Source organism: Kickxella alabastrina (assembly GCF_025024165.1).
Source record: "Kickxella alabastrina strain RSA 675 chromosome Unknown BX661scaffold_10, whole genome shotgun sequence".
NCBI classification, from domain to species: Eukaryota; Fungi; Kickxellomycota; class Kickxellomycetes; order Kickxellales; family Kickxellaceae; genus Kickxella; species Kickxella alabastrina.
Genome location: NW_026251481.1, coordinates 512,860 through 539,501, shown reverse-complemented (window position 1 = coordinate 539,501; position 26,642 = coordinate 512,860). Strand labels below are relative to the sequence as shown.

The 26,642-nt window shown below is 55.4% G+C and overlaps 13 protein-coding genes across 13 annotated transcripts; 9 read left to right on the top strand and 4 right to left on the bottom strand.

Annotated features, from left to right (window-relative positions):
- Nucleotides 1-3,184: 3,184 nt before the first annotated feature.
- Nucleotides 3,185-4,274, bottom strand: BX661DRAFT_182170 (inosine-uridine preferring nucleoside hydrolase family protein). The gene has a single exon (XM_051535909.1). The coding sequence runs from the start codon at nt 4,229-4,231 to the stop codon at nt 3,209-3,211; it is 1,023 nt and encodes a 340-aa protein (XP_051392008.1). The 5' UTR covers nt 4,232-4,274; the 3' UTR covers nt 3,185-3,208.
- A 394-nt stretch (nt 4,275-4,668) lies between these two features.
- BX661DRAFT_142833 (uncharacterized protein) lies at nt 4,669-5,587 on the top strand (the record flags this gene model as incomplete). Its single annotated transcript, XM_051532969.1, has 2 exons — nt 4,669-5,100; nt 5,132-5,587. 2 exons carry the CDS (start codon nt 4,669-4,671, stop codon nt 5,585-5,587), a joined length of 888 nt encoding a protein of 295 aa, XP_051392007.1.
- Nucleotides 5,588-6,023: 436 nt separating this feature from the next.
- On the top strand, nt 6,024-8,034 carry BX661DRAFT_182168 (P-loop containing nucleoside triphosphate hydrolase protein). Its single transcript, XM_051535908.1, has one exon. It carries the CDS (start codon nt 6,231-6,233, stop codon nt 7,887-7,889), a length of 1,659 nt encoding a protein of 552 aa, XP_051392006.1. The 5' UTR covers nt 6,024-6,230; the 3' UTR covers nt 7,890-8,034.
- Nucleotides 8,035-10,689, top strand: BX661DRAFT_182167 (beta-lactamase-like protein). The gene has a single exon (XM_051535907.1). It carries the CDS (start codon nt 8,082-8,084, stop codon nt 10,524-10,526), a length of 2,445 nt encoding a protein of 814 aa, XP_051392005.1. The 5' UTR covers nt 8,035-8,081; the 3' UTR covers nt 10,527-10,689.
- On the top strand, nt 10,422-13,905 carry BX661DRAFT_15054 (uncharacterized protein). Its single transcript, XM_051533232.1, has 2 exons — nt 10,422-10,892; nt 11,021-13,905. The coding sequence occupies exons 1-2, from the start codon at nt 10,667-10,669 to the stop codon at nt 13,780-13,782; spliced, it is 2,988 nt and encodes a 995-aa protein (XP_051392004.1). The 5' UTR covers nt 10,422-10,666; the 3' UTR covers nt 13,783-13,905.
- BX661DRAFT_15142 (CHD5-like protein-domain-containing protein) lies at nt 13,716-14,808 on the top strand. Its single transcript, XM_051533235.1, has one exon. It carries the CDS (start codon nt 14,028-14,030, stop codon nt 14,655-14,657), a length of 630 nt encoding a protein of 209 aa, XP_051392003.1. The 5' UTR covers nt 13,716-14,027; the 3' UTR covers nt 14,658-14,808.
- Nucleotides 14,809-14,857: 49 nt separating this feature from the next.
- BX661DRAFT_182164 (uncharacterized protein) lies at nt 14,858-17,594 on the top strand. Its single transcript, XM_051535906.1, has one exon. It carries the CDS (start codon nt 14,961-14,963, stop codon nt 17,421-17,423), a length of 2,463 nt encoding a protein of 820 aa, XP_051392002.1. The 5' UTR covers nt 14,858-14,960; the 3' UTR covers nt 17,424-17,594.
- On the bottom strand, nt 17,595-18,919 carry BX661DRAFT_182161 (histone-fold-containing protein). Its single transcript, XM_051535905.1, has 2 exons — nt 18,527-18,919; nt 17,595-18,310 (listed from the first exon to the last, which is right to left on the bottom strand). The coding sequence occupies exons 1-2, from the start codon at nt 18,557-18,559 to the stop codon at nt 17,705-17,707; spliced, it is 639 nt and encodes a 212-aa protein (XP_051392001.1). The 5' UTR covers nt 18,560-18,919; the 3' UTR covers nt 17,595-17,704.
- Nucleotides 18,920-19,880: 961 nt separating this feature from the next.
- BX661DRAFT_182160 (uncharacterized protein) lies at nt 19,881-20,823 on the top strand (the record flags this gene model as incomplete). The annotated part of the gene is made up of 1 exon (XM_051535904.1): nt 19,881-20,823. A coding segment is annotated over exon 1 (607 nt), but the record flags the coding sequence as incomplete, so codon positions are not given.
- Nucleotides 20,824-20,870: 47 nt separating this feature from the next.
- On the bottom strand, nt 20,871-22,696 carry BX661DRAFT_193824 (alpha/beta-hydrolase; the record flags this gene model as incomplete). Its single annotated transcript, XM_051537815.1, has 2 exons — nt 20,871-22,212; nt 22,638-22,696. The coding sequence occupies 2 exons, from the start codon at nt 22,694-22,696 to the stop codon at nt 20,871-20,873; spliced, it is 1,401 nt and encodes a 466-aa protein (XP_051391999.1).
- A 212-nt stretch (nt 22,697-22,908) lies between these two features.
- On the bottom strand, nt 22,909-23,460 carry BX661DRAFT_193823 (ADP-ribosylation factor family-domain-containing protein; the record flags this gene model as incomplete). Its single annotated transcript, XM_051537814.1, has 1 exon — nt 22,909-23,460. One exon carries the CDS (start codon nt 23,458-23,460, stop codon nt 22,909-22,911), a length of 552 nt encoding a protein of 183 aa, XP_051391998.1.
- A 583-nt stretch (nt 23,461-24,043) lies between these two features.
- On the top strand, nt 24,044-25,167 carry BX661DRAFT_182156 (uncharacterized protein). Its single transcript, XM_051535903.1, has one exon. It carries the CDS (start codon nt 24,393-24,395, stop codon nt 25,065-25,067), a length of 675 nt encoding a protein of 224 aa, XP_051391997.1. The 5' UTR covers nt 24,044-24,392; the 3' UTR covers nt 25,068-25,167.
- Nucleotides 25,168-25,234: 67 nt separating this feature from the next.
- BX661DRAFT_193822 (beta-ketoacyl synthase) lies at nt 25,235-26,531 on the top strand (the record flags this gene model as incomplete). The annotated part of the gene is made up of 3 exons (XM_051537813.1): nt 25,235-25,251; nt 25,332-26,049; nt 26,121-26,531. The coding sequence occupies 3 exons, from the start codon at nt 25,235-25,237 to the stop codon at nt 26,529-26,531; spliced, it is 1,146 nt and encodes a 381-aa protein (XP_051391996.1).
- Between the last annotated feature and the right edge of the window lie 111 nt (nt 26,532-26,642).

Here is a 26,642-nt window from a genome sequence, read left to right as displayed (position 1 = left end):
GCAGCATAGCGCAAGCCCATGAAATCTGTCGAGCCAACGACCGCCGCAATGGAGGGCTTGTACTGCTCGCCAGGCGCCGGATGGGTCACGTCGCAGCCCATGAATAGCGTCGGTTTGCGGTGCAGCATATTCTGTAGATCAGCGGCAGGCAGGCCCTGGTTGGTGCCGCCCATCTTGACGTTGATCTTGAGGCACAGGTTGGCACAGTACTGCGGGTTGGGGCGTTGCATGTGTTTGGCTTGCATGCATTGGGTATGGATTCCAAGCGTGGTGTAGGCGCAGTTCTTGACAGTCTGGTACACTTGCGTGTTAGTGGTTGGAAGCACAACAAGCAGCAGCTGCGGCAGCTGTTGTGGCGGTGGCTTGATGGCCTCGTATACTCTTCTCATTTCGTCACCAATATTGGCATTGAGGTTTCCGTACATAATTACAGGCCGCGCCTCCTGCACCTGGTAGCCGGTCTGGTTGCACATGTTGACCAGAGAGGTAACAAAACTGTACACCTTGCCCTCGGGCAGCATGTTGCGGTTGGCAAGGACTAACACGCCCCAGTACTTTAGCGGAGTGCCACCAGTCAGTACAGACTTGTCACGCATGTTCCACGCACCGCCGACAGGCGTCACCTGAGGAGGGCGTGATGCTTCGCCATACTTGAGGGTGGGTGCGGGCAACACGCGCGACTCAACACGCGACAGAACGTTGGGCATTGCGAGGTCAAACGACTTAACCACCAGCGAGTTGCTGAGGTCAAGTTTGCCCAAGACTTGAACAATCTGATCCATGTTGTTGCTCGGGCGCTGACACGCAAATGTCACCATGTCAGCAGTCTGCCTTTCGTCGAGCTTGCCGCGGTAGCGCTGGTTGTCAGCAATCTCGCACAGCTCGATGGGGAACACGGCATTCTTGCGGCCAACCAGTCCAGGCAAAAATGGGTAGCGCAGCGTAATGTTGTACCTTTTGCTGTAGTACTTGGAAATTGTAATATTCTCCGAGGCGCCAGGATTATTGGGATCCTCCCAGTCAAACGACTCCTGGTCCAGGGGCTGTCTCGTCATGCCCTTGCTGGTCAGCTTGCGCCTACCAGGAATGCCGCGGTGGTGAATGTACAGCGTTACTCCGCGCAGGTAAGCCCCGATTGTGCGTACCATGTCTGGCGCAATCTTGCCGCGCAGTTGGTTAATGTCGCGCAAATTCAATATTTTTACCAGTACCTCCAGCAGCGACCCTGGCGTGTACATGGCTGTGACTGCCGTGTTAGTGTTAAGATACAGCCGGTCAACTCCAGGGCGGAAACTGAACGAGAACCCGCGCCACAGCTCCAGCCCACCCGATGTGGCCTTCGACTGCGTGCGAGTGAAGAATGACCGTCCAAAGCCGACCATCTCGGCGTGGATCACCGACCCGATCGTGAGATCAAAAGCATTCAATATGGGCTGAATGTCGGAATCTCGACGCCTTTCGACCCGCGCATAAACTCGGTCAGAAGATTGGCGCTAATGACAGCTGACTGACGGATTTCAATGGCAAACTTCTCAGAGCGCCCGTCCTCAGTGTGCGTCACATCAAGCGTAAGCGTCTGTCCAGGCTCGCACACCTGCTTGGCCGCGTATGCAATTTGCGCGCATCGTACACCATCAGGATACCCTTCAGCGTGCTATTGTGATGCATGCGCATTGCCTGTTCAAAGATGGCACGCGTGTAGGCAGGCGGCGGCAGACGCGCAAATGCACCACGCTCCGGCTTCAACTCAACGTTGTACTGGTAGATCTCGCCTTTTGGGTATCTCGAAACCTCGACGTAGTTGGAAACCACCTGCATTCTTCTTCCAGCCGTTCCGTATGGCTTTTCAAATTGATTCCCAGCTGGTCTGCCAGCGGGTTTGATTCTGGAAGTGCTCATTGGTGTAAATAAGTGAATATAATAAATAGTAAGTAGGGTGTCGAATGGAATATTCTTATTTTGAAATACAAAGTAAAAGCAATGTGGTTAAAAATAAACTGAAGATAAATTGAGGAGGAAAAGACTGAATCTTCATTTTATATGGCTTAGCAAAGCGGAAATGCTTTACATATTTTTGCCTTGTTTGACAGAATTCACAACACATGATAGCCCATGTGATAAAATAAATATCAAAGCAATAATTGATCTAATCTTTGATTAAATTAATATTTTATTTTCACACCCGTTTTCAATTATGTTTGCTGATTGTCTCGATTGGAATTGCGAGGCCGTCAAGTATGAGCCGGCTGCACACTTTTTATTTGATTTAAGTTAAAAAAAAATATATTACAGTCAGGTTTTGATCAAGACATATTGGCTTTGTCAAATGCTCAGCTGTTTTGAGTATTGGCAGCGAAAAAAGCAATGCTTATTTGTTTTGTTTTGGCCACAGAGAAAAATATATAGAGACGAACGAGATGGAAGACTTCTTTTCATCTCCTTAAAAATAAAAATTTTGAAGTTTTATTTTTTTACAATTTTTCAGAATATACTTGTTGCACAGACTGAAGATATGGAAGCGGATGTTGAGGTTGAGAATCGCAAAACAGGTTTCCACCTGCGTGCCGATTGATAGGACGCTAATTGGATTATGCAGGTGTAAATTAGGGAGCCAATATATCGATGCTCAAACATGCTCCCCATTTTGCAATGCACACGCATGAGCGCACACACGCGAAAACCATAACATTGACTTGCCAAGATACCAGTCTGCTCGCAGAAGAACCAGTTCTCACCAACGGAGCGCACAATTGACAATGTGCACAACAAAGGCGACGAGGTACATATATAAGGTGAGGCCGGCACTAGTAGTATTTTAGAAACATCAGTAATAAAATATTTTATAAAATCACCCCAACTTTTTTTAACACTAGACAACTAGTGCTCCTCACACCCCCTCTTATTATAACAAGTGTTTACTTTAATGAGCAACTTGCTGAAACTTTGAACGATATAGAACATTGGACAATATGTGAAAAGTTAAAATCTTGGAGAAATATTACATTCTGCCCCTTTAATTACGTTCTCCTCTGTGGCCATAATAAAACAAAGGAGAATTGCATTCTTTGTTGTCAACACTAGAGATAGCAGTTCCATTAATTTAAGGTACCAAATAAACCAAAATAATAAAATACATGCTGAGTGTAAACACAGTCTGCGCTGACATACTGCCCCGCAAAAAGCCGTGAGTGTACTGCAGATACATTATTTACCCGTTGTTTTTTAGTGGTGATTCCTTGGACGCAGCCACCAGCGCCTCGAGCATAGTGTTCCAGAACTGCTCAACATTAACGGACGTAGCTACCCAACAATTTGGCGGCTTACCAGTGCGGCCAAACATGTCGCAGTATGTACGGCCCTGGCCATGCCCTGCACTGCAATCAACGTCTACCCGAACATATCTTTCAACAAAAGCATTGCGCATAAACAGATACGCCACTGCAACCGGGTCGTGAAGCGGTGCACCGTCGCCCATTCCAAACACGTCCCCATATGTGCTGCTGAAATATAAAAGCAGATCGGTGATTAACTGTGAAAACCTGGGCACCAGCACGGACTCGGCAATGCGCCGAATAACGTTTTTATTTGTCAGAACCGTGTGGGTTACATCGAGCGGAACAATGGATATATGCGCAATGCCAGAGTTTAGAACAATGTGGGCGGCTTCGGGATCAAAGTGTATGTTGAACTCGGCGGCTGCTGTAACATTGCCCAGCGCCACAGCACCTCCCATGATGGACAGTGTCCTGATCTTGGGAATAATTTGCGGGTACATGCTGATTAGAAGTGCAATGTTGGTCAGCGGTCCCACAGCCACCACGCACACTGGGACCTGGTTGCTTATTATTGCCCGGTACATTGCATTGACTGCGTTGGTGTCCTCAGAAAGGTAAGTGGCAAAGTCAGGCTCAGGCAGCAACGTAGTTCCAGCCAGCCCGGATGCACCGTGAATGTCGCCAGCATATGCAGCGGGCTTTACCAACGGTCTGGAGGCACCCTTGTAAACTCCGATACCCTTGATTCCGGCTGCTTGCATGACACTGATGGCGTTGGCCGTAGTGTTTTCAAGCGAGGAGTTTCCTGCTACTGTCGACACACCAAGCAGGCTGATACTCGGGTGGTAGGCTGCAAGAATGAGTGCCATCGCATCGTCATGTCCCACATCGCAGTCCAGCCATACGGGGATTTTATCCACAGCGTGCACATTTAAAAAAGAAAGCGATGTGGCCATTGCAGTGTAATGAAAATATTAGAAAATTCTGAATGCAAAAAAGTGGATATTTATTAAATGCTTTGGGAAAGAAAAGTATTAACATCTCAACTTTTTATGGCGTGGTGAATATTGTTTTATAACTACGAGGTTGGTCTGGATAAATCAAGCTTAAATTATTCATTTGGCTGGTGTTATGTTGTAGCCTCGCATTTATCTTAGTGTGGCCTAGATGTCCATCTATATTTTTCCCGTCCTGGTGCAAGATCTAGGCTGAAATATAGAAATTAAAAATTAAAAAAACATGTGCCAATAGTCTGCTCCCCCATACGAGTCCGCGTGTATAAAATTGGGCTATATTTCGCACAATTCTTTTGGCGCGCAAGAAATTTGATTTTATTTTGGCATATATCTTTTTTATCATTTAAAAAATTAAAAGCTTTCAAGATATATCGAAGATGGGCTCCAAATCTAGAAAAGACAGATCGCGGTCAAGATCGCCAGTGAGATCGCGGCGCGAGCGTGATCAAAACGAAAAGCGCGATATCATCCCGATCTCGCAAGACGATTATTTCAAGCTCAACGCGTCCTTCCGACTGTGGCTCCTCAAGGAGAAAGATCGATACTTTGAAGACATGGATACAGAAAAGGCGCGGCGGTATTTTGCATCATTTGTGCGCGCCTGGAATGACGGTCGATTGAGGTCCAAGTACTACAAGCAGGACGGCGAGCTGGCGAATCTGTCCAAAAGCGTGGTGACTAAGCATAGCTGGGGATTTGCCAAAAAACTGGATCAGGAGTTAATCAGTGGAATCAAGGAGGAAGTGTACAGGTCGACGCATTCGGGTGGTAATGCCAGTGCCAACCAGGCTGCAGTTGGCCGGACAAAGGTCGAAACACACGGCCCACGATGCCCAGCAGAGGGAGAGACCTGCGGAGAGCGAGCAGTTGTTTAATGAGGAGCAAAGGGAGCGCGACCATTTGAGCCACAGGCGGGAGAGGTGGCGGGCCAAGGAGCGAGAGGAGCTGATTCTCGACGAAGTGGCGCCAAAGGAAACTGGACGATCGGCTTTGCTGGCCAAGAAGCGAACACTCAATGCGATGCGCAAGGTGGGGAAAACCTTGGATGTGGAGATCCCCGATGAGGAGCTTTATGTTGATTCGGGGTCTGATTTGGCTGCATTGAAGCGGGATCGCGAGGTGAGGGAGAAGAGACGGCTGGAGCGGAGACAGCTGCGCAGTGGGGAGGGTGAGGCGGAGCGCGGCTCCAGGCTGCAGGAGCAGATGGACAAGGAGCGCAGCAAGGTCGAGCTGCTACGAGCAATGGCGCTGAAGAGTCGCGAGCAGGGGCTGGGCATGATGGGCGGCAGCAAGTGATCGGATAGCTGTTGATTTTTGTTTGTAAAATCAAGTGATTATAATTTTTGTTTTTTTGGGCCAGTTTTTTCTTTTTTGGGCGGTTCAAGCCTCTTGTTTTTTTCTAACCATCGAGATCAAACTTCCTCGCGGCACACGCAGCTTCAGTTGCGCTGTGTGCTGTGGTATGTTTGTTCATTTGTTTGTCACTTTTTTACATTATTGAATTCAAAGTCCAACAAAGGAGCTTTTAAAACTCACATTGCATCACTGTATCTAAATGGGGTCAACAAAGGACAAGAAGGCATCCAAAGAGAAGCGGTCGTCTGAGGAGGCAAGCAAAAAAACAAAGAGAAGCCAGGCGATGGACATTGTTGAGTCATCGGCTGAGGAACAGATCAGCGAGCGTAAGACGAAGAAGAGGAAGTCTGAGGCGGCGGGCAGTGCCGACAAGGGCAAGAAGGACAAGGCCAATAAGAAGGACAAGACTGAGAAGGACAAATCGGCCAAATCCAAGGACAAGAAAGAAAAGAAGGACAAGAAGAAATCAAAAAAGGATAAAAAGTCCAAAAAGCAATCGGCAGACACAGATACACAGTCAGGTTCAGAGCCAGGTTCAGACGCAGACGCAGACGCAGATGCGGATATAGCTGTGGACGCAGAGATGGAGGGCAGCGACAATTCCTCGACAGCCGAGCAGCCAACACAACACAGCGAGGACGAGCCTGTTCCCGATGGTCTGCAACGCTTCCCCGACTTTTCGCAGGAGGCGACGATTTCATCCTCGGCCGCGCAGGAGGCCGCGCGCATGGGAATCCCACAATGGCTGGCACAGCCGACGACAGTAGATCGTGACGTGACAGCACCGGCCAACGACCCACGTTTTGGTCTTTCGGGGCACATCCTGGGGCAGTGCAGCAAGGCAGGCATCGACCAGCTGTTTGCAGTGCAATCGGCAGTGATCCCGGTTCTGCGCGCGGCGCACTCGCTGTCGCGGCTGCGGCAACACGTGCGCGACGTCTGCGTGTCGGCGCCCACGGGAAGCGGCAAGACGCTGGCGTTTGTGATCCCGATTGTGGAGAAGCTGCGGGCGCGCGTAGTCGTGCGGCTGCGCGCACTGGTTGTGCTGCCGACAAAGGAGCTGGCGCAGCAAGTGAAGGAGAGCTTTGACTTTTTCTGCGTCGGCACGGATCTGCGCGTGGGCCTGGCGACGGGTGACATGTCGCTGGGCAAGGAGCAGGCGGCGCTGGTGGTCGGCGGCAGCGGCAGCGCGGCGAGCGGCGGCAGCAGCCGCGTCGATATTTTGGTGTGCACGCCAGGGCGGCTGCTGGACCACCTGGCAATGACGCGCGGGTTCACGCTGCAGCACCTGGAGTTCTGGGTGATGGACGAGGCCGACCGGCTGCTGGGCGAGGCATACCAGGAGTGGCTGCCCAAGGTACAGGCTGCGATCGAGGCGGAAGCCGAGCCCGAGGCTGAGGCTGGCACTGGCCTGGGTGAGCACGGTGTGCCGACGGCCGACGCGTGCACGCGGCGCAGCGCGCTGGCGAGGCTGGATCCGCTGGCGCCGCCGGCGCCGCGCGTGCAGAAGCTGCTATTCTCAGCCACGCTGACGCGCGACCCAGGAAAGATTGCGCGGCTCAAGCTGGTGCGGCCGCTGTACGTGGCGGTCACGCAGCCGCAGGCGGACAGCCAGGCGGACGGCACAGCGCGGTACGCGTTCCCGGCGTCGCTGCGCGAGTTCTACGCGATGTGCGCGGCGGACGAGAAGCCGCTGTGGCTCATGTGGCTGCTGTGGACCGAGGGCGTGCGGCACGGGGTGTGCTTCACAAAGTCCCTCGAGACGGCGCACCGACTGGCGCAGGTCATGCAGGCATGGGCGGCGGCCGTCACCGACTGGCCTGAGGGCCGGCCAGCGGTTGTCGTGGCCGAGTACTCGAGCGACTTGGCGGCCGGCGAGCGCGCGCGCATTATGCGCATGTTCCGCGCTGGCGAGATCAGCATGCTGATCTGCTCTGATCTGATTGCGCGCGGCATGGACGTTGACCAGATCAGCGCTGTGGTCAATTATGATGTGCCGGTGCATATGAGCCAGTACACGCACCGCGTGGGGCGCACGGCGCGTGCCGGGCGCGAGGGCGCGGCGTACACACTGGTTGGGTCGGCGCAGGCGTTCCACTTCAAGAAGATGATGAAGGAAAACGGCCACTGGGACGGCGTGCTGCGGCGCGTCGACCCAGCCAAGGACGTGCTGGAGGGCCTGCGTGGCCAGTACAAGGCGGCGCTCGAGCGCGTGGGCGAGATCTACGGAGAGATCAATTAAGGGGCTGATCGCGGTGGGCACAATCACGCATTTAACCCGAATGCTTGCGCTTTTCATCGGCAGCGCATTCAGCCCTGATGCAGGCAAGCAGGTGTTTCATTAGTGCTGTCTCGCAACAATTTTTTTTTTGACATTTCAGTTCCGCAAAAAATTCAACTCTTTTTAATTCCACTCTTTTTTTCCTTGTATTTCATGTCTGCCAATTCAATCCAGTTTACAGCAATCTCGGGGGCCAACAACGAGGATGCAGTCTGCTATCTGCTTGAAATTGACGAGGCCAAGATATTGCTGGACTGTGGCAGCTTCGAGGAGTACAGCGGCGAGGGCCTGGCGCAGCTGCAGCGCGTGGCGCGGCAGGTAGATGCAGTGCTGCTGTCGCATGCCGATGCGGCGCACGTCGGCGCCTACCCGGTGGCGTTTGAGCGGTGGGGGCTAACGTGCGCAGCGTACGCGACACAGGCGGTGGCTATGATGGGGCGCGTGTGCATGCACGACGTGACCAAGGCACTGCGTGCGCGCGAGGATTTTGAGCTGTTTGACGAGCGCGCGGTTGATCGGGCGTTTGACAACGTCACGGCGCTGCAGTACTCGCAGCCGGTGTCATTGGGCGGGCGGCACAGCGGCATCACGGTGACGGCGCACGCGGCGGGCCACTCAGTGGGCGGCGCCGTGTGGACGATCAGCAATGGCGCCGAGACTGTGTTGTACGCAATGGACTACAATCACATGCGCGAGGCGCACCTGGGCGGCAGCAGCCTGCTGGTCGGCGGCCAGGGACGTGTCAACGAGCGGCTTGCGCGGCCGTCGCTGCTGATCACCGACGCGTACAACGCGCAGTACCGGCTGCCGCCACGGCGCCGGCGCGTTGAGGCGTTTGTTGATGCTGTTGGACAGGCTGTGCGGCGCGGCGGCAATGTGCTTGTGCCGGTCGACTCGGCCGCGCGCGTGCTGGAGATCGCGTACGTGCTCAACGAGTGGTGGGGCCGCGATCGTGCGCGCCGCGAATCGCACACGCTGTACCTGCTGGGCCGGTGCAGCCGCAAGGCGCGCGCCTTTGCGCAGTCGCTGGTCGGGTGGATGGCCGACGGGCTGGGCAGTGCCACACCGGGAGCGGGCTCTGCAGATACCAAGCCGTTTGACCTGCGGCACGTCGTGGCCGTGCAGAGCCTGGCCGAGCTGGACCGCCGCATGGGCCAAGCTGATCAGGACCGGCGCGGCGGCGGCGGCCGGCGGCAGCAGCAGCAACGAGCGCGCCATGCCGTCGTGCTAGCGTCGCTGGACAGCATGTCGCTGGGGTTTGCGCAGGATCTGTTTGTGCGGTGGGCTGGGGCACGCAACAACGCTGTGGTGATGCCGCAGCGCGGGCCGCCCGGGTCGCTGGCGCGGCGGCTGTACACACGCTGGCTCAAGCACACGCAGCGCAAGGACGTGCGCAATGGCGCCGCCGAGGCCGAGCTGGTGCGGCCGGCGCGGCTGCCAGTTGGGTCGGACATTGCCGTGACGCTGCGGCGGCGCGTGGCTCTGCAGGGCGCCGAGCTCGAGGCGTGGCAGGCGCAGGAGCGGCGGCGCTGCGAGGAGGCTGCGGCGCGCGAGGCCATGCTGCGGCGCGAGCGCACAATGGCTGACAGCGACGCTGTGGGCTCGGACGCCGACTCGGACGGCGACGGCGACAGCGATGGTGAGGCGGATGCTGCAGCCGTTGATCTTGCGGCGCCACTGTCCGAGCTGGACCTGGCAATGGAGCGACTGCGCAGTGGGCTGAGCTACGATCTGCATATCGGCGGGCTGCGCGATGCACGCTGCACGTTTCCGTTCCAGGAGAAGCTGCGGCGCGCCGACGAGTACGGCGAGATCTTTGACACAGCGGCGTTTGAGCTGGCGCCCGAGCCCGACGACTCGACCAACCTGGCGCACCCAGGGGGGTCAGACGCGGGCTCAGACGGCGGCGGCTCAGACGATGAGTTTGGCGGGCGGCCGACCAAGGCCATTCGCGAGGAGCGGCGCGTGGCGATCAACTGCCAGCTGGCGTTCGTCGACCTTGAGGGCCGCGCTGACGGCACGTCGGCCAGTAACATTCTGGTGCAGCTGATGCCCAAGCGCGTGGTGATCGTGCACGGGTCGGCGGCGGCCACGCAGGCGCTGGCCGAGCACTGCCGCGACCCACAGGTGCCGGTGACCAAGGAGATCTACACGCCGGGGCTGGGCGAGACGCTCAACGTGGCGTCGGGGCTCAACGCCTACCGGCTGCGGCTGACCGACGCGCTGCTGCGCCAGGTGCGCATGCATGCGGTCGGCGCCAGTGCGCTGGGCTTTGTGGCTGGGCGCGTGCGCTATGCCAGCGACGACGGCGTGCCGGTGCTGGACGTCGATGCAGGCGGTGCGCGCGATGCCGCGTGGCAGCCGGCCACAACGGTCGGCGACGCGCGGCTCAGTGCGCTGCGCGCTGTGCTGGCCGCGCACAGCATCGCCGCACACTTTGATGCCGAGGGCACGCTGGTCTGTGGGCCTAACGTCGCCGTGCAGCGCAGGCCTGGCGGGACAGGCAGCGGCAGCGCTGGAATCCGGCTGCTAGGCACGCCGTCTCCTGAGTACTATGCGATTCGGTCGATCGTCTACGGCCACTTTGTGAGCGTATGAGGAGGGCGAAGATATGGTCCTTCATTTTTTCAAGTTGCTTGGTGGCGGAGATGCGATCATTCTTTTCTCATGCTGCTTGATGGCAGTGGTGTGGCGATATGATCTGCGGGGGTCCCCTTTAAAATCAACTTTTGTTTTGCATGTCGAAATTGTTGTTATTCCCCCTTTTGTCCACGCATACAGTCGCATATTCACGTTTAATTCCTTCATTCTCTCACACACCAAATACAATTCAAATTACAATGTCACTATCGCGCAACCATGCCGCCCTCCTCAAGGAAATTGACACGGCGCGCTGCGTAGGGCGGTGGCAGGCGCTGGCGGCGCTGGCAGCAAAGTACGCCAAGCACAACTCGGCAGGCCAGGGTAAGGCGCGCACAGCGGCAGCAGCAGCAGCAGCAGCAGCAGCAGCAACCACGAGCTATTTCACAGCCTATTTCACAGCTAATTCCACAGCCAATTGCAATCGTTGTATTTTCTTATTTCGCGTGTAGGGTTTGCCAGCATCGTCGCCTGCGAGGCGCGGCTCGAGGAGCTGCTGCTGGACATCCCGTGGGACACGCGCGCGCACTGGCACGACGAGGCGGCGCCCGTCGAGGGCAGCGCAAACAGGCTGCGCATGCACTTTCCCAAGCACCTGTCGGCGCCATCGGCGGCGCTGGAGCCTCTGGAGAAGGAGGTGCGCGGCATTGCGGGCATGGCGCTGAACGACGAGGAGCGGTTCCAGCAGCAGGTGATTGCCGCCAAGATCCGCTTCTACGGAGGCCACTACGACGCCGACACCGACGCCGGCGCGGACGAAGAGCCCGGCTCGCGCGAGCCGCCGACGTTTGTGCTGTCGCCCGCGTACGGGAAGCAGCTGGCGGTTGCGCGGCGCGTCATGCGCGGCGTGGCGCTCGAGAGGCGCGGCGAGCTGGCGGCGGCGCGCGCCGAGTACGCACAGGGCGTGCGCGAGTTTTCAGCGTGCATCGACGATGCCGGCTGCGCGGTGGTCGTCGTGCCGCGCAGCAGCGGGGCGCACGAGGAGCTGGTCAACTGGCCCGAGGAGGCGCTGTACCGGCGCGCCATGGCCGGCGTGTCGCTGGGCGAGCCCGGCGCGCTGGCCGACCTGGGCGGGTACCTGCGGCAGATGGACGCGGCGGCGCCGCACGCGTTCCGCGCCATGCGGCGGCTGCGCGCCAACCGCGTCTACGGCGACGGGCTGCGCGCCGGCGGCGGCGCGCCGGTGGACGAGCGCGTGCGCGTGCACTCGCGACAGATGGCGCTGCTGCGCGCGGCGTTCGCGTTCCCGCGCGCCGACGAGACGCACGGCGAGGTGCTGGCGGCCGTCGACGCCGCCGCCGGCGATCTGCTGGGCACGGCGCCGCGCGTGCTGGCCGGGCTGCTGGGCGCGGCCGTCGAGCTGACGTTCAATGCGCCGCGCGTGCTGCGGCACCTGGTGGCGGCGCTGGAGCGCGCCGGCGACTTCCACGAGGCGGCGCTGGCGCTGCGCACGTACGAGCAGGTGGCCGAGCGCCAGGTCAAGAAGGCCAGCAAGCGCGCGGCGGCGGCCGCCGCCGACGCTGACGCCGACGCCGACACCGTGCGCCTGGTGGCCGACGTGCTGGCCGCCTGCGCCGACGGCGCGCGGCTGCGGCTGCTGCGGCTGGACGACGCGCACGGCGCGCTGGCGCTGGTGCACTTTGCGCAGGCGGCCGTGGCCGGCGTCGGCGCCGGCGCCGGCGCGCACCCCGAGCTCGCCGCCGCCGTGCGCGCGACGCGGGCGCCGCTGGCGCTGTGGAAGGGCGCGGCGCACGCGCGGCTGGCCCAGCGCAGCCGCGAGCCCGGCAACCGCGCCGACCACCACGCGGCCGCCGTGCAGCTGCTGCGCCAGGCGGCCGCCGACGACGACGCGGCGGCCGACGCGCACTTCCACCTGGCGCTGGAGCTGGCGCTGGGCGCGCGCGACGTGGCGGGCGCGACCGTCGCTGCCAAGCGCGCCGTGGCGCTGGACGCGCGGCGGCTGGACGCGTGGCACCTGCTGGCGCTGCTGTCGTCGGCGCGCAAGGACGACGCGCAGGCGCTGCGCGTGTGCGACGTGGCGATGCGCCAGAGCGCGTGGGCCGGCGTGCTCGATGCCGTGGCCGCCGGGTGCGAGCCGCCGCCGCAGTTCCCGGCCGACGTCGATGCCGGCGCGCAGTTCTTCGACGTTGCCGTGACGCGCATGGCCGTCGAGGCGCGGCTGCGCGGCCACGAGGCCAGCCTGGCTGCGCAGCCGCAGCTGTTTGCGCTGTACGGCTGCGTGTTCGGCGGCGTGCTTGCCGGCGATGGCGACGGCGACGGCGACGGCGACGGCGATGCCGCATCGGCCGGCGCGGCCAATGCGGCTGCGGCCGCCCGGTCGCATAGCTCGGGGCGCCGGTCGCTGGCGCGCTCGCTGCTGTCGCGGTCGGCCATCTCGCGCTCGGTCCTTTCGCGCTCGATCTTTTCGCACCACAGCCGCGTCAACTCGCACGGCGCCATGCCCCACGACGCGCGGCCGCCCGTGCCGCCACTGCCTCCGCTTGATGCCGACGGCGCTGTGGCCTCGCCTGTGCGCCGCCGCTCGATGCCGCACCTGCGCGCCAGCCTCAGCAGCGATGCGGCGCCGGCGCCGACGCCCGAGGCCTTCTTCGACTCGCTCCCGGCCGGTGTCTCCCGCTGCGCGCTCGTCGAGAACGACGGCGCCTCGGCGTCCGCGTACTTTTCGCCGGTGGCTACGCGGCGCGCGCACCACAAGCGGCTGGCGCAGCGCGCGCTGTGTCTGCTGTGGCTGACATCGGCGTCGGCCTTTGTGGCGCTGCAGCGGCTGGACGACGCGGCCAACGCCGTGGCCGAGGCGCTGGCCGCGTGTCCTGACTCGCCCGAGGCGCTGACGCTGCGCGGCCAGCTGCACCTGGCGCGCAACAGCCATTTGTCGGCGCTTAACGACTTCCACGCGGCCGTGTCGCTGGAGCCCACGCATATCCGGGCGTCCGTGTGCCTTGCGCGCGCCGAGTATCTGCTTGCGCGCAAGGACGTTGCGCTGGGGCTGTTGAAGAACATCACCAGGGCGCATGGGTGGTCGGATCCGGAGGCCTGGTACTGGCTGGGCCGCTTGGAGCGCGAGCTGGCCGCCGAGGACAATGCCGTTGATGTCGACCTGCCCATGCTGCGCCGCGCCCTTGCGTATACTGCGTATGCGCTGGATCTCGAGACGTCGCAGCCTGTGCGCCCGTTTGCGATCCTGCGCCCGTAAAGATTAGTTTCCGATTAACACGATCAAGGTGCTCTGCGAAACTGTGTGTGGATCAGCTTGCATTTTACGTTCGATTTTTTTTTTGGCATACTGTCGGTTTTGGCTCCTCTCTCTTTCTCCTTTTCTTTCTCTCGTGTAATTCCAGTTCTTTCCCCCCCCTGCTCTTATTTTGTTTTTTTTTGCTTTAAACGCTTCTCTCCGTTCAATCTGTCTTTTTTCAATCCTTTACTAATTCGAGAAGAGCTATGCCCGCTGCATTCTTGCTGACGTCCATATTCCTGCTCGAGCTCGCCTCGGCGGCACTCGACGCCATCGGCTACGGCGCCCTAGCCTCGTACCTTTGGTCAACGTACACGCAGCTGACAAACAACCAAAAGGCGAACCAACGGCTGACCCTGCGTAAATCAATCACGGATCTCCGCTCGCAGCTGAGCACAATCAGCTCCGTCGATGAGTTTGCCAAATGGGCCAAGCTACGCCGCAAGCTCGACGCCGCCTCATCCTCCTTTGAGCGCGTATCCGGCGACCTGGCCTTGGAGAAAACTGCCTTTGAGCTGTATATTAACTTGCTTATGCGCGTTTTCATTTATGGATCGAGGACTGTGTTGAGTGTTTATAATTATCGTACGGCTGTGTTTTACGTGCCGGCGAATTGGTTTTATCCGGTTTTGTGGTTTTTGTCGTTGCCTGGTGCGCCCATGGGGTCGGTTAGCGTGGCTGTTTGGGCATTTGCTTGCAATCGGGTTTGCAAGCGCGGGGTGGCCACTTTGGCCCGTGTGTTTGCACCTGTTGCCGAGACGAACATGCCGGCGCGGCGAAATGAGGAGAACGGACAGGATGGAGCTGGTGGTGTGCGCCAACAGGTTGCTTACTAAATGCAAGTGATTTAATTATTATTCGGCGTGTGTGATGATGCTGCGCCGCCACTTTCCAAAAAAAAAATTTATTGTTTGTTTATGCGACCTGACGACGTCATCATCACGCTTGGGCTTTTCGCTGCAGTTTGAAACGAAAAGGGAGGGGGAGGCATGTTCGTTTTTTAAGCTGGCATATATAAATCATATATAAATCCACTTTTCTTTTCTTCATCTTTTCTTTTCTTTTCTTTACCTTTGCTTTATTTTCTCTGCACCTAAAAAATACACTATTTATTTTATTTGTTTATTTATTTATCTACAATGGCTCCACCACTGCCGCCAATCCCCGCAGCAACCACAAACAATGAGAGAAGACCCTCGCCGCTGGACTATCCGCGCAAATCCCCGGTTGATTTTGCAGGGCTGATTCCCCAATACCACCGGCCCATGTGCTTCCCCAACGAGGTCGACCTCTACGAGCCCTCCGTGTCAATGTCCTCGGCCGAGCAAGCTGCTGCGCGCACAGCCTCCGGCTCGCGCACATCAAAGGTAACCGCCAAAGTCGACGTGGCCCTGCCCTGCGGCTACTTCAACATTTGGCGCCCGCTGCACGACAGCTCCACACGACCAGCTGACCGGCTCGCCCACTACCTTCCGTTCAAATTCACCAGCGGTGACGCCACCGCCGACTCTTCGCAGCCGGGCATCTGCAAATGGGACAGTCGCATTTCGTACAGCTCGGCCGACGACGAGTACTACCAGAACGGCCTTGTCCTGCCATTCATTAAGACGTGGTATAATGGCACGCTGTACACCAAGAACGTCTTTTGCAAGACCGAGCATGACTGGGGCATGGTGTACCTCGCCTCGAACCACGAAAACCAAAACTTGCAGTCTATGCTTGCCTGGCGCTTCAATTACGCCGAGTCAAAGAGCATTATTGCCCGCTTCCATGCCGTGCTCAACTTTTCGTTGTTTGCGGAAACTGCGGCCATCCAGTGGTATATTCGCCCGCTCACTCACAAAGAATTCAGCTTAATCCCCATACATGTGCTGACCGCCGAAGAGGCTCTTGCTTTCCCTGAGGTTCCAAAGCCGCCTGGCGCCAAAGAGATTACATCGCCTATTGAAGCACGCGCTCGCATCGTCCAGCAGCATCGTGGGCACCTGTTGGCCTACAGGGAGCCGCCCAATGAGCTGCACACCTACGCAGTCCACTCTGTCCCGGGATTTGCTGCCGACCTGTCGCAGTACGTCGAGAACGAGTACGGTTTTGAGATTTGGGTGCAGTTGTGCCCAGCCACAGAGGGCACCAACAGGTGGCAGAAGGTGCAGATTGCCCGCCAGCCGCTTTTGCTGGGCGTCGGTGGTCGTACCCGCGATAACGACGATGCGCTGGCGCGCTGCGGGCTTGATTTCCGCATCAAGCTGCGCGCCGATATCGAGGTTCCGCCAGTGTCAGACCCACTCTCGACCGCTCTTCTGCCCCTAGACCAAGGGGGAGTGCAGGTTAAACCTCAAATGGATGACCCGCGTACGGCTGACTTTACCATTAGCGTCAATGACCCCGAAAATACAGTTGGTTGTTTGCAGCCGCCGATTAGGGCGCATGAACGCGTGCTGGCTGCGGGGAGCGAGTACTTTGCTGCGCTGCTCGCGTCGTCAATGGCCGAGTCAGCGTCCAAGCAGGTTATGCTCGACAACATGGCCTATGGCGCTGTCCGTGTGGCAATCAATTTTTTGTATACTGGAGAGGTTCCTGACGCTGTCCTACGTGATCTCGACGACTGGATTAGCCTGTTGGGTGTCGCCGCCCGTCTTTCGATCCCAAGGCTCCACCAGATATGCCAGCTGCGCATACTTCAGGCAGCTATTACCAGCATACAGGAAAATAGCTTGGCATTGTCAAGAGCGGCTCTGAAGAACAACAATAGCAGCGGCAGCAGCTCTACTGCGAGCAATGGGAATTTGGATGATCATTCCCGGTATTCTTGCGACCCAGCTGATTTTGTCTCTCGGTGCCAGATCCCATGCGAGTTTCCTGACGAGGAGTTCTTCAATTATCTGGTGGATATTGCCAATGAGAATGGCGCGCAGGAGCTGGCTGATGCGCTGGATCGTATTAAGCACTACTATCCGGTTGCCATACAGGAGCACAGTATTAGGACTGGTCCCACTGAGCCCTTCTGTGCGCTCGCTCTGGACACTACTCCCCCGCATCTTGATAATAACCATCACCCGCACTTGCACAATGAATTCCCTGTTGGGTTTGGACCCGATGATGATGGCCATAGCGATGACGATGACAATGACAATGACTTTGGTCGTGGTCACTTTGGGCGTGGTCACTTTGGTCGTGGAGGCGATGCAATTGGCATGCAACACATGTTTATGCCGGGTCCTCTGATACAGCATGAGCACATTGCAAATGCCAATCGCCCGAATGACAACCATGTGGTTGAAGATGAGCCAGGCTGGGTGACCACCAATGAAGGTGTACCTTTGTTTGGCAGACTCCTCGGCGGGGTTTTTGGCCATGGGTGGAGAGTCACCAATACTGACAACAATAACAATGGCAACACTGCCAATGCTGCTCAACACCAGGATCCGCCTGAGCCACAGCCTGGACCTGTCCCAGAAATGCCACGCACTGATGGAGCGGCAACAACTGCGTCCACCAGCACCCCAAGTACTCCACCGGCACCAGCGCCTGGTCCTGCTCCCACACCCACGACCACAGCAGGACCATCGGCTTCCCAGCCACCGCATGTGCCCGAACCATAGCCACAACAGCCAGCAATACAGGCATGACTTTGACTCTGGATTGTACGATGATCCCAACTGACACTTACTGCGATTCAAAAATCTGTTTTTTTTATTTTTGCGCGCGAACAGAAACAAGACGCACAAAAAAAACACATTAACATAATGTTAAAAGTGGGGGTGGTGGTATGTACTGTAACTGTTTGTATATGATAAAGTAATAAATAAATATAAAGAACCATTTGTAGTCATCGTCATTCGTCGATCCAATCCAATCCTATTCTACCCGTCGTCCATTCCTTTCATTCAGACCCAAGCTCACTGGCCTGTACTGATGTGTTATTTCTTGGACGCCCACGGCCTCTGCCCGTAGCACCTCGCCCTCGGGCTCGGCCCCTTCCTTTTCCGCGACCTCGCGTGTTGGAACCGACTTTGGGCTCATACGACGGATCACTTGCATTGTCCTCACCCTCTGCGGATTGATCGCTATTGCTGCCATACGATGCGCCCTGTTGCTGCTGTGGTTGCTGTGGCACATCCAGCAATATCATCGATAACGGAGCACCACCTCCACCGCCGCCTAGACCCTCCGATTTAATCTGCGCCTCCACACCGGCCTCCTCCATTTCGGCAACCTTTGCAACACAAACTTCTACGCCACCACCATCACCGTCATCCACCACGGATTCAACAATATCCTTGAGAAAATCATAGCATTCAGTGCTTTCCACGCATCTCTTCAAATGTGTTGGTGAGATTTTCCGCGCATTACATGCTCTTGCGTGTTTGCTGACGTCGTCGACGATGGATTGCATGAAGAGCTCGAGTGATTTTGATATCAGAACAGGCGTTGCTTGTGCCATTTTGCCAACCTCTTCGTCCATTTGCATAATCTTTTTGATACGTGCCTATTAGCGCATTGGAGAAGTGAACAAATCAGGTTGGTTGTTTTTTTACTTAGAACGCAAGAGAGAAGAGGAGTTGTTTGATGTTGTGTCTGAACGAAAACCATGTTAATAAACTTGTGTGTTTGTGTCTTTGACTAAACTACATGGAACCATTTGAATTTTGCATTTGTTCCGTGTCGAATACAACGAGGGGAGGGAAGAAGAAGAAAAACTTACTACTGGGAACTTGGTCTTGTCCTTCTTACGCATTTTTACTAGTAATTGAAATGCACGCGTGTTCTTATTGTCGACCTTGAAAATGTGAAGTGAGTGAATGGGTTGGGAAGTTTAAACCTCGAATGAACTAAGAAACTTGGAGTGTGCTTTTTATCAATGCGAGCGTTGTTCTGTGGAGAGTTCGAGGAGGGGTAATGCGCGAGATTCGTCCCAGGGAATTTTTTTGTTCAAATCGTGCGCGATTTATTCTGAGTAAAATTAATGTAATAATAATAATAATAAAATAATAGTGATAGTGATAGTGATAGTGATAGAAAAATATATTTTTTTTTATTGAAGAAAAGTGTGCCTAAAAACAAGTTGAAAATCAAAACGATTTTTTTTATATTTCAGGAAGCTTAAAAAAAATTGGAAAAGAAAAAAAAACGCGAAAATAGGTGGGGTGATGTGAGTTTGAATTTGAATTTCGCAAATATTTTTCAAGTTTACTATCATTGGCCAAAAAGCTCTATCACGTGTATTTAACCTTTGCCTTCCCCCACTAACCCGCTTAATTTTTAAGGACCGCTTAACGATGACAAGATTATCAAATATGCTGTAACAAAGCCCTAACCTGCGGGGAGTAACCTTCGAGATTGTGTTTATGCGCTTATCTTTACATTTTATTAAAAGGTAAAATGTGTTGACCTCTTTTGCCAGAGGTAGGGAATTGAGCGCAATCATTTGGTAGAGACTTAGCAGCAGCAGCTGGGCGCAAAGCAAAAGAGATAACCCTCTGCTGCGGCTACCCATCCCCACAAGCAACGCATAAATTGTCTTACCTACACATCATGGCGGTTATAGCCGTCAGTTGTATAACACAGGACAGGGCTTTGTCAAGTGAGCAAATGGATCTATAGATCTATTTTCTCTGGGCAAAGCGTGGACGTTTTTTTTATCCAGCGCATCAAATTTTTAGTTGCTTTGCTTATCAGGCGTCCTTTTTGTACTCTCATTATTGTTACTGTATACGGTCCACATTTTGCATTCAGACTGTCAGCAGGCCTATCCCTGTTTTTTTTCAAACAATCCTTTGAATAAGTGAATGCAAAAAATAATAATTCAAGTCCAACAATGGTCAAAAAAATAAACAATGATGGTAAACTCATTAACTGGCTTGCGCCACCATGCCAAAATCCTCCAAAGGGAATACTTTGTATATTCGGAATAAGAAGAATGCTAATGTTTACAAGGTATTTTGCTCTATTGACATTTTTCATCTTGTACGCTATAACAAAGGCACCCTATTTTTGAAAGCCTTTTGACTATTCATGCTGAACGGAATATAAAGCAATTTGTGTCTTTTCTTCTTCCTCTTCCTCTTCCTCTTCCTCTGTAACTTTTCTCCTTCCGAAATTTCTTCCCTATATATTACTCCGCCTATTCCTTTCCTTACTCTTTTCTATTCTTACAGTTGGCTTGGTTTCAGCCCAAGAATAATCAGCGCTAGCACGACATCGCTGCGTATATTCCTCTAATTCCGCACCTTATTATTCACGATTACACTCTAGTTACAGTTACAGTTACCTATATTGCTAATAATTTATCAGTTTCGCGCTATAAATATTTATCTTTTTATTTTATTATCTCGCATGCATCATCACATTGTCATTGCAGTGTTTGTTGCTGCCCTGGCTGTAGGCGTTCATGCCACGCCAAGCGTTCTGATATACAAGCGCCAAACAAACCCCGAGGTTTCTGACACTGGTATCCAAAGTGACACTTCCGCTGCAGCTGATAGCAACTTTGTACCAGCCGGGGAAACCACCAACAATTTAGCTGGAAATTCACTGACGCAGATTGATGACAGCATAAACATTGTTGATGCCAGTATTGACTATCCGGACGAGGCACAGTTGTTAGGCAATTCAGGGACGGCTATCAGCGGCAACAACAACGAAATATCGCCTATCATCAACGCTCCGGTCACTGTGATTATCAACAATAACAGCAACGGCGGCCGTGGTGGCAGCGGCGGTGGCGGTCAGAATAGGCAACAACGCCCATCAGAACAGCCGGGTTCCCCTGATACAGGTAAAGCGTCTCCACCGAAAGAGCAGCAGCAGCAACCGGCAGCGACCCAGTACCCGTATCCAACGTATGAAAATGGACAAAATATGTTTGATATATCTGACCCCCGCGTCCAGTGGCTCATTACCTACGCCATGCTCATCAGCCAGAACAACCTGGGCCAACTAGTGTAGTGCAAGCACATGTTTTTTTTGTTTTTTTGTTTTGTGTATAAAGCGACTCAATTGGCATAAATAATATATTATTGCTTGTCGGGATAGAAAACAAAAAATATTTAAAGATCCGTAATATCCCCGCGCAGTAGGTCAACCAGATATGACATGACGCGCGAGTCGGCGCGCAGTCCATTGTGGTGATACTCATTCGTGACCCACTGCTTGAAGCCCTGAATGCTGTTTGCAGTCTGCTCGCTGAGATTGAAATCAACAAACATATCGTTGTAATACGTAACTCCGGCAACTGGGACAGTGTTGCGTGCCAGGACCGAGGTGTCATAAAGCTGGCCCCAGCCAGAGCGCTCCGCCAGCGCATGTCCGACGTCCTTCAACCGACGCAGCTGCGCATAGTCTTCAAGCATCCACGGGTACACGGACTCGCCGGTAAAGTACACAGGCGACGAGGAATCCTCGCGAGTGGAGATTATATCCCAGGAGTGCTCAAACTCAGCGGCAAATTGCTTTTCGCGCACGCGGTGAGCAGACCACAGGCTCGCATTACCCTCCTGGCAATAAATGGACTCGTGCAAAATGCAGTACAGCGGGTTGGTGTCAAAGCTTTGCGAGTCTGCAATTGCCGTCAATGTGTGCGTGGTCAGTTTGCCCGTAGTCGCAAGGTCGTCGGCGGCCTTGAATACCAGCTGGTGCACTTTGTCAAATCCGCCGGTAAAGCCAAAGAAAATGCCTAGTTGCTGGAACCTGCGCGGAGACAAAGTGCCGCTATCGGGAAGTTTCACGTCAGTCATATTCAAATGCTTAATGATGGTGCGCACGCGCTGGATATCGCGCGGGTACTTATCATAATACTGCTTGTTTCGCGAAAGCATGCGCTGGTACGTCGCCTGGTACACGGCATCAGGGCTGTCAACCAGTGGGGGGACGCCACCGGTGATGAAGGCCTTGGAGATACTGTTAGGGAACAGTGAAAGGTATGTTGTAATGCAGAAGCCGCCAAACGACTGGCCGAGCAGCGCCAGCTTTTTAGCCTCTCCGTCAGCACGGCCCTCGCAGAGGACCTTGCGCACAAACTCGCAGTCCCGCACAATGTTGTCGGCGCGGAAATGGCTAATGTACTCTGCCTTCTCATTGGTCGTTGTGAAACGCGCCTCGAGGCTGTCGGCGTTGATGGGCGAGGACAGCCCGGTGCCGCGCTGGTCGATAAGGAGGATCTGGTAGCCCTCCTTGATTGCCAAAGCATGCCATCCGCCCTTGACCGAGGCAGGCAGCTGGCACTCGTAGCCAGGCCCACCCTGAAGGTAGAGAATGAATGGCAGCTCGTGCACCTTTCCTTCTTTGCCTAGGGGCACGATATGGCGGACAAATACCCGCACCCGCTGGTCGCTGTCGGGCTGCGAGTAATCCAGAGGACAGTTAAAGAAGCGCTCGTACACTCGGCCGCCGCTAATAGCGTAGGATTCGACATCAGTCCTGTCGAGCTCGTGCACTTGGGCGGAGGGAGACGCTTTGCCGAGCGGTTTCTGCGTCATTGTCGAGTTTGGGATAGTGGTGTAATTGCAATATTGCTGCTGCCCTTGCTGTTTAAATTGATAACTAAATTTGGAAGTGAAAAAGAGAGAAGAGGTTTGGGGCGCTGAGGCTGCTAAAGTCGCTAAATATGCTGCCACGCTATGGTGATGGTAGTGAGCGCGGCATATTTGGCGCAGCGGCATTGCGTGGCGCATTATCGTCATCATCGTTATGATTATTGTGTAGAGGAGTGTTGTGCGAGTTTGGCATATACATAAGCAGAGACAAGATGATGAAGGCGGCGGCAGCTCATGTCGCAGCCAGTTCGACCCGTCTCAAGAAGCGCGTTTCAAATTTACACAAGTTCCTTTCCCCGAGCATAGCAGGGCCAGCCGCGCATATGTTCCAGAGCATACATATCCAATTCAGTTCAGTTCAGTTCAGACCAGTTGTTTTTTTGATGATAAAAAATTCTTTAAAGTAGCCAAGCAAATTAATTTGCTGGAAATAAAATGTAGAGGTAAAACGGGAACACACAAGCCGCGCCCTTGTAGAGGCGCAGCAAAGAAATATTAAAAAAAACCTTCTGGTCCATGCCCTCTGACAAAAGATAGAGCTTGCCAAAAAAACTTAGTTGTTGAGGTTGTTTTTCAGCCACTCGAGACCCTCGTACAGACCGTCTCCGGTCGTAGCGCAAGTGGACTGGATGAACCATTGGCGAGGTGACGACTGCGACTGCGACATCGAGGCAATGCCCAGCTTTTCTGTGATTTCGGCGGCGGTCATGGCGTTGGGCAGATCCTGCTTGTTGGCGAAGATAAGCAGCTTGGCGTCGCGCAGCTCATCCTCGTTGAGCATGCGCTGGAGCTCATCGCGTGCCTCGACGATACGGTCGCGATCGTTGCTGTCGACGACAAAGATGATACCCTGCGTGTTCTGGAAGTAGTGGCGCCACAGAGGCCTGATCTTGTCCTGACCTCCGACATCCCACACGGTGAAGCTAATGCTGCCGTACTCGACAGTCTCGACGTTGAAGCCGATGGTCGGAATAGTGGTGACAATCTCGCCCAGCTTCAGCTTGTACAGAATGGTGGTCTTACCAGCGGCATCGAGACCGACCATGAGAATACGCATCTCTCTCTTACCCATGAAGGAGAACAGTGCTGAAAAAGACATACCCATTTTCGTAACTACAGGGCAGAGTATTGCGGGAGGAATAAATGAACGATTTTTTGCAGTGGGTTTTTAAGTTAGTATTCAGAGACTGGAAAGTTTAGAGTGCTTGGGCAGCGCGTTTGTTGAATTTTGTCAGATGAGCGCGTGGATTGCAAAAGAAAAACGCGGGATAGTAGCGCAGCGTGCGCCTTGCTGCCGGCAGTGAACTGTGTGCGCGCTGTGTGAGTTCGGTGGCCTGCGTTTTTAATATTAATTATTGGTAAGCGTTCAAATCAGCATCATCTGCCGGTTGAATTGGTCCATTGCAGAAAACATTTAGTCCATACCTTGTGTGATTTAGTATTTCTGGGCGCGTGTTATATAATAAATGTGTTAAAGGATGGAAAAGGAGTGCAAAATAGAAGGCAAATTGCGAGCAAATTATATATTATAAAAAAATAGGTGCGGTGGAAAAAATAAAAAAGAAGCTGCTCGAGAAATAACGTCGCTGTCTCGAAAAGACAGTAAGTCGGGTTGGGCGGAGGGGAAAAAAAATAAACAACGCATCGTGCCGCTGCATGAAATTTTGCAAGTTGAGCTGTTGCTCACTGGAAGTGATGGCCTTGCCAAATTATCAGCGTGATTTGCTCATGTGCCTGGTGATTCGGCGGGCAGTGATTGGCTGCACTGCTCGGCCCATATCTCCTCAGGCGCTGCGCGGGTGTCTAGGCGGTAAATCCGGGTGCGCTGCGCACCCTCAAGCCTTGAGCAAAAAACTGGACGATATCTGGTGCAGATCGGAACCGCACACATAACTATACCTTTCGCAATACGCAGACGACTCTCGGCTTTCAGCTCTCGGCTCTCGGCTCTTTGATCTTTATCGCTTTGGCACTCGCTTATATCCCTTGGTAGGTGCGAACAGCAGCCGAGCCAAGCAGATAAAAATAAATAATAGCATGTTGCGCGCACCGTCGCTCACCGCCCGACTCTGCAGGCAATGCAAAGTGCCTGCTGGCGCTAGGATCATCCAGGTCGTCAGAATGCCAGCAAAGATATCGTCAACGACAACACTTGGCCTGATAAACACACGGCACATACTGCCACGAGACGCGCAATTCCAGCGGCTCTACTCGACATACCCAGACATCAACGACATTGCGGCCGAGGACGTCGAGGCGGTCGAGCGCTTTATGGCAAAGTTTTCGCGCGACAAGATTCCGTACAAGACGTTCGAGGTGACTTTCCAGCGCAGCAGCGGCGCCGGCGGCCAGAATGTCAATAAGCTCAACACCAAGGTGTACATGCGGTTCAGTCTGGAGCAGCAGGCGTGGCTGCCCAAGTATGTGCGGCGGCGCATGCAGGAGCTGGACGCCAAGCGGGTCAACGGGCGCGGCGAGTACCTGATTACGTCGGAAAAGACGCGCATGCAGCGGCTCAACCTCGAGGACTGCCTCGACCGGCTGTGGGAAGCCATCAGCGCCGCTGCCGAACTGCCCAAGGGCCCCGACGAGGAGACCATCAAGCGCGTCGAGGGCCTGCAGAAGGCTGAGAAGTTTCGCAATAAGGAGAACAAGAAGCGCCTGTCGATGCGCAAATCTAACCGCAGAAAGGGCGGATCGGACGACTGCTGATCGTGTGCCGATAAGATGTTTTTTTCAAGCTCTCTTTTCTCTTCAGCAAAAGCAGTCGGCCCCCGGAAATTTTCACTTTTTTTGTCAACACCGCCAAAAATAATTTTTCTCTTCTTTTTATTTTCTCCGAATTCAACACGCTTACAGCCACAGCACACACACACATCATGGCGCCACACGCAGGGTCGTTGTGACCGGGCTAGGGATCGTCTCCCCGGTCGGCGTGGGCGTCAAGCACGCCTGGCGCAACATCCTCGAGGGCAGATCGGGCATCCGGTCGCTGGTCGCCGAGTATCGGGACGCGGGCTACGAGCGGCTGCCATCGCAGGTAGCGGGCATCGTGCCGCGCTCCACCGACCAGCAGCCAGGCACGTTCGACGCCAAGGAGTGGCTGGCAGCCGGCGACACCAACCGGATGGCCGGGTTCACGCAGTACGCCATGTGCGCGGCGCAGCAGGCGCTGGCAGACGCCGAGTGGACTGCGCCGTCGGACGAGCAGCGCGAGCGCACTGGCGTGTGCTTCGGCACAGGGATCGGGTCGCTGGAAGACATCATCGCGAACTACGACCAGTTCCGCACAGGCGGGCTGCGCAAGGTCAGCCCGATGTTCGTGCCCAAGATACTGTGCAACATGGCAGCTGGCAGCATTAGCATCCGGTACGGCTTCTATGGCCCCAACCACGCCGTGTCCACCGCCTGCACCACGGGCGCGCACGCCATTGGCGATGCAATGCGCTTCATTCGCTTTGGCGACGCTGACGTCATGCTGGCCGGTGCGAGCGAGTGCCCGCTGCACCCGCTGGCGCTCGCCGGCTTCTCCAAAATCAAGGCGCTGGCGCTCGGCTACAACGACCGCCCGGAGCAGGCGTCCAGGCCGTTTGACCGCGACCGCGCAGGCTTTGTCATCGGCGAGGGCGCCGGCGCGCTTGTGCTCGAGGAGCTGGAGCACGCCCGGGCGCGTGGTGCGCACATATACGCAGAGGTCAGCGGCTACGGGCTGTCGGGCGACGGCTTCCACATCACGGCCCGTCACCTGGCGGGGCTGGCGCCCAGCGCGCGATGCGCAGCGCGATCAGGTCGGCGCAGATCAGCCTGGGTGAAATCGCCTATGTCAACGCCCACGCCACATCCACGCCGCTGGGCGACCAGATCGAGAACGCCGCGCTGAAGGCTGTCTTTGCCAACGTCGCCGAGCTGCCGATGGTGTCGTCGACAAAGAGCGCGACCGGCCACCTGCTGGGTGCCGCCGGCGCTGTCGAGGCGATCTTCTCGGTGCTCGCCGTCAAGAACGACGTCGCCCCGCCTACGCTCAACTTGGACGCTGCCGACACCGAGGCTGGCTTCGATCTGAACTATGTCCCGCACACGCCGCAGGAGCGCACGATCAACGCCGCCCTGACCAACTCGTTCGGCTTTGGCGGCACCAACGCATCGCTGGTTTTCTCAAAGCTACGGCTGATTTGAAAGCGCGCTGCGCTCTCACTTAGTATGCAAAAAGCAATTATTCACTTCGTATTTACATCGAATAGTTATAAAACAAAACATTTTCTAAAACTTTGTCAATTAAAATTGAAA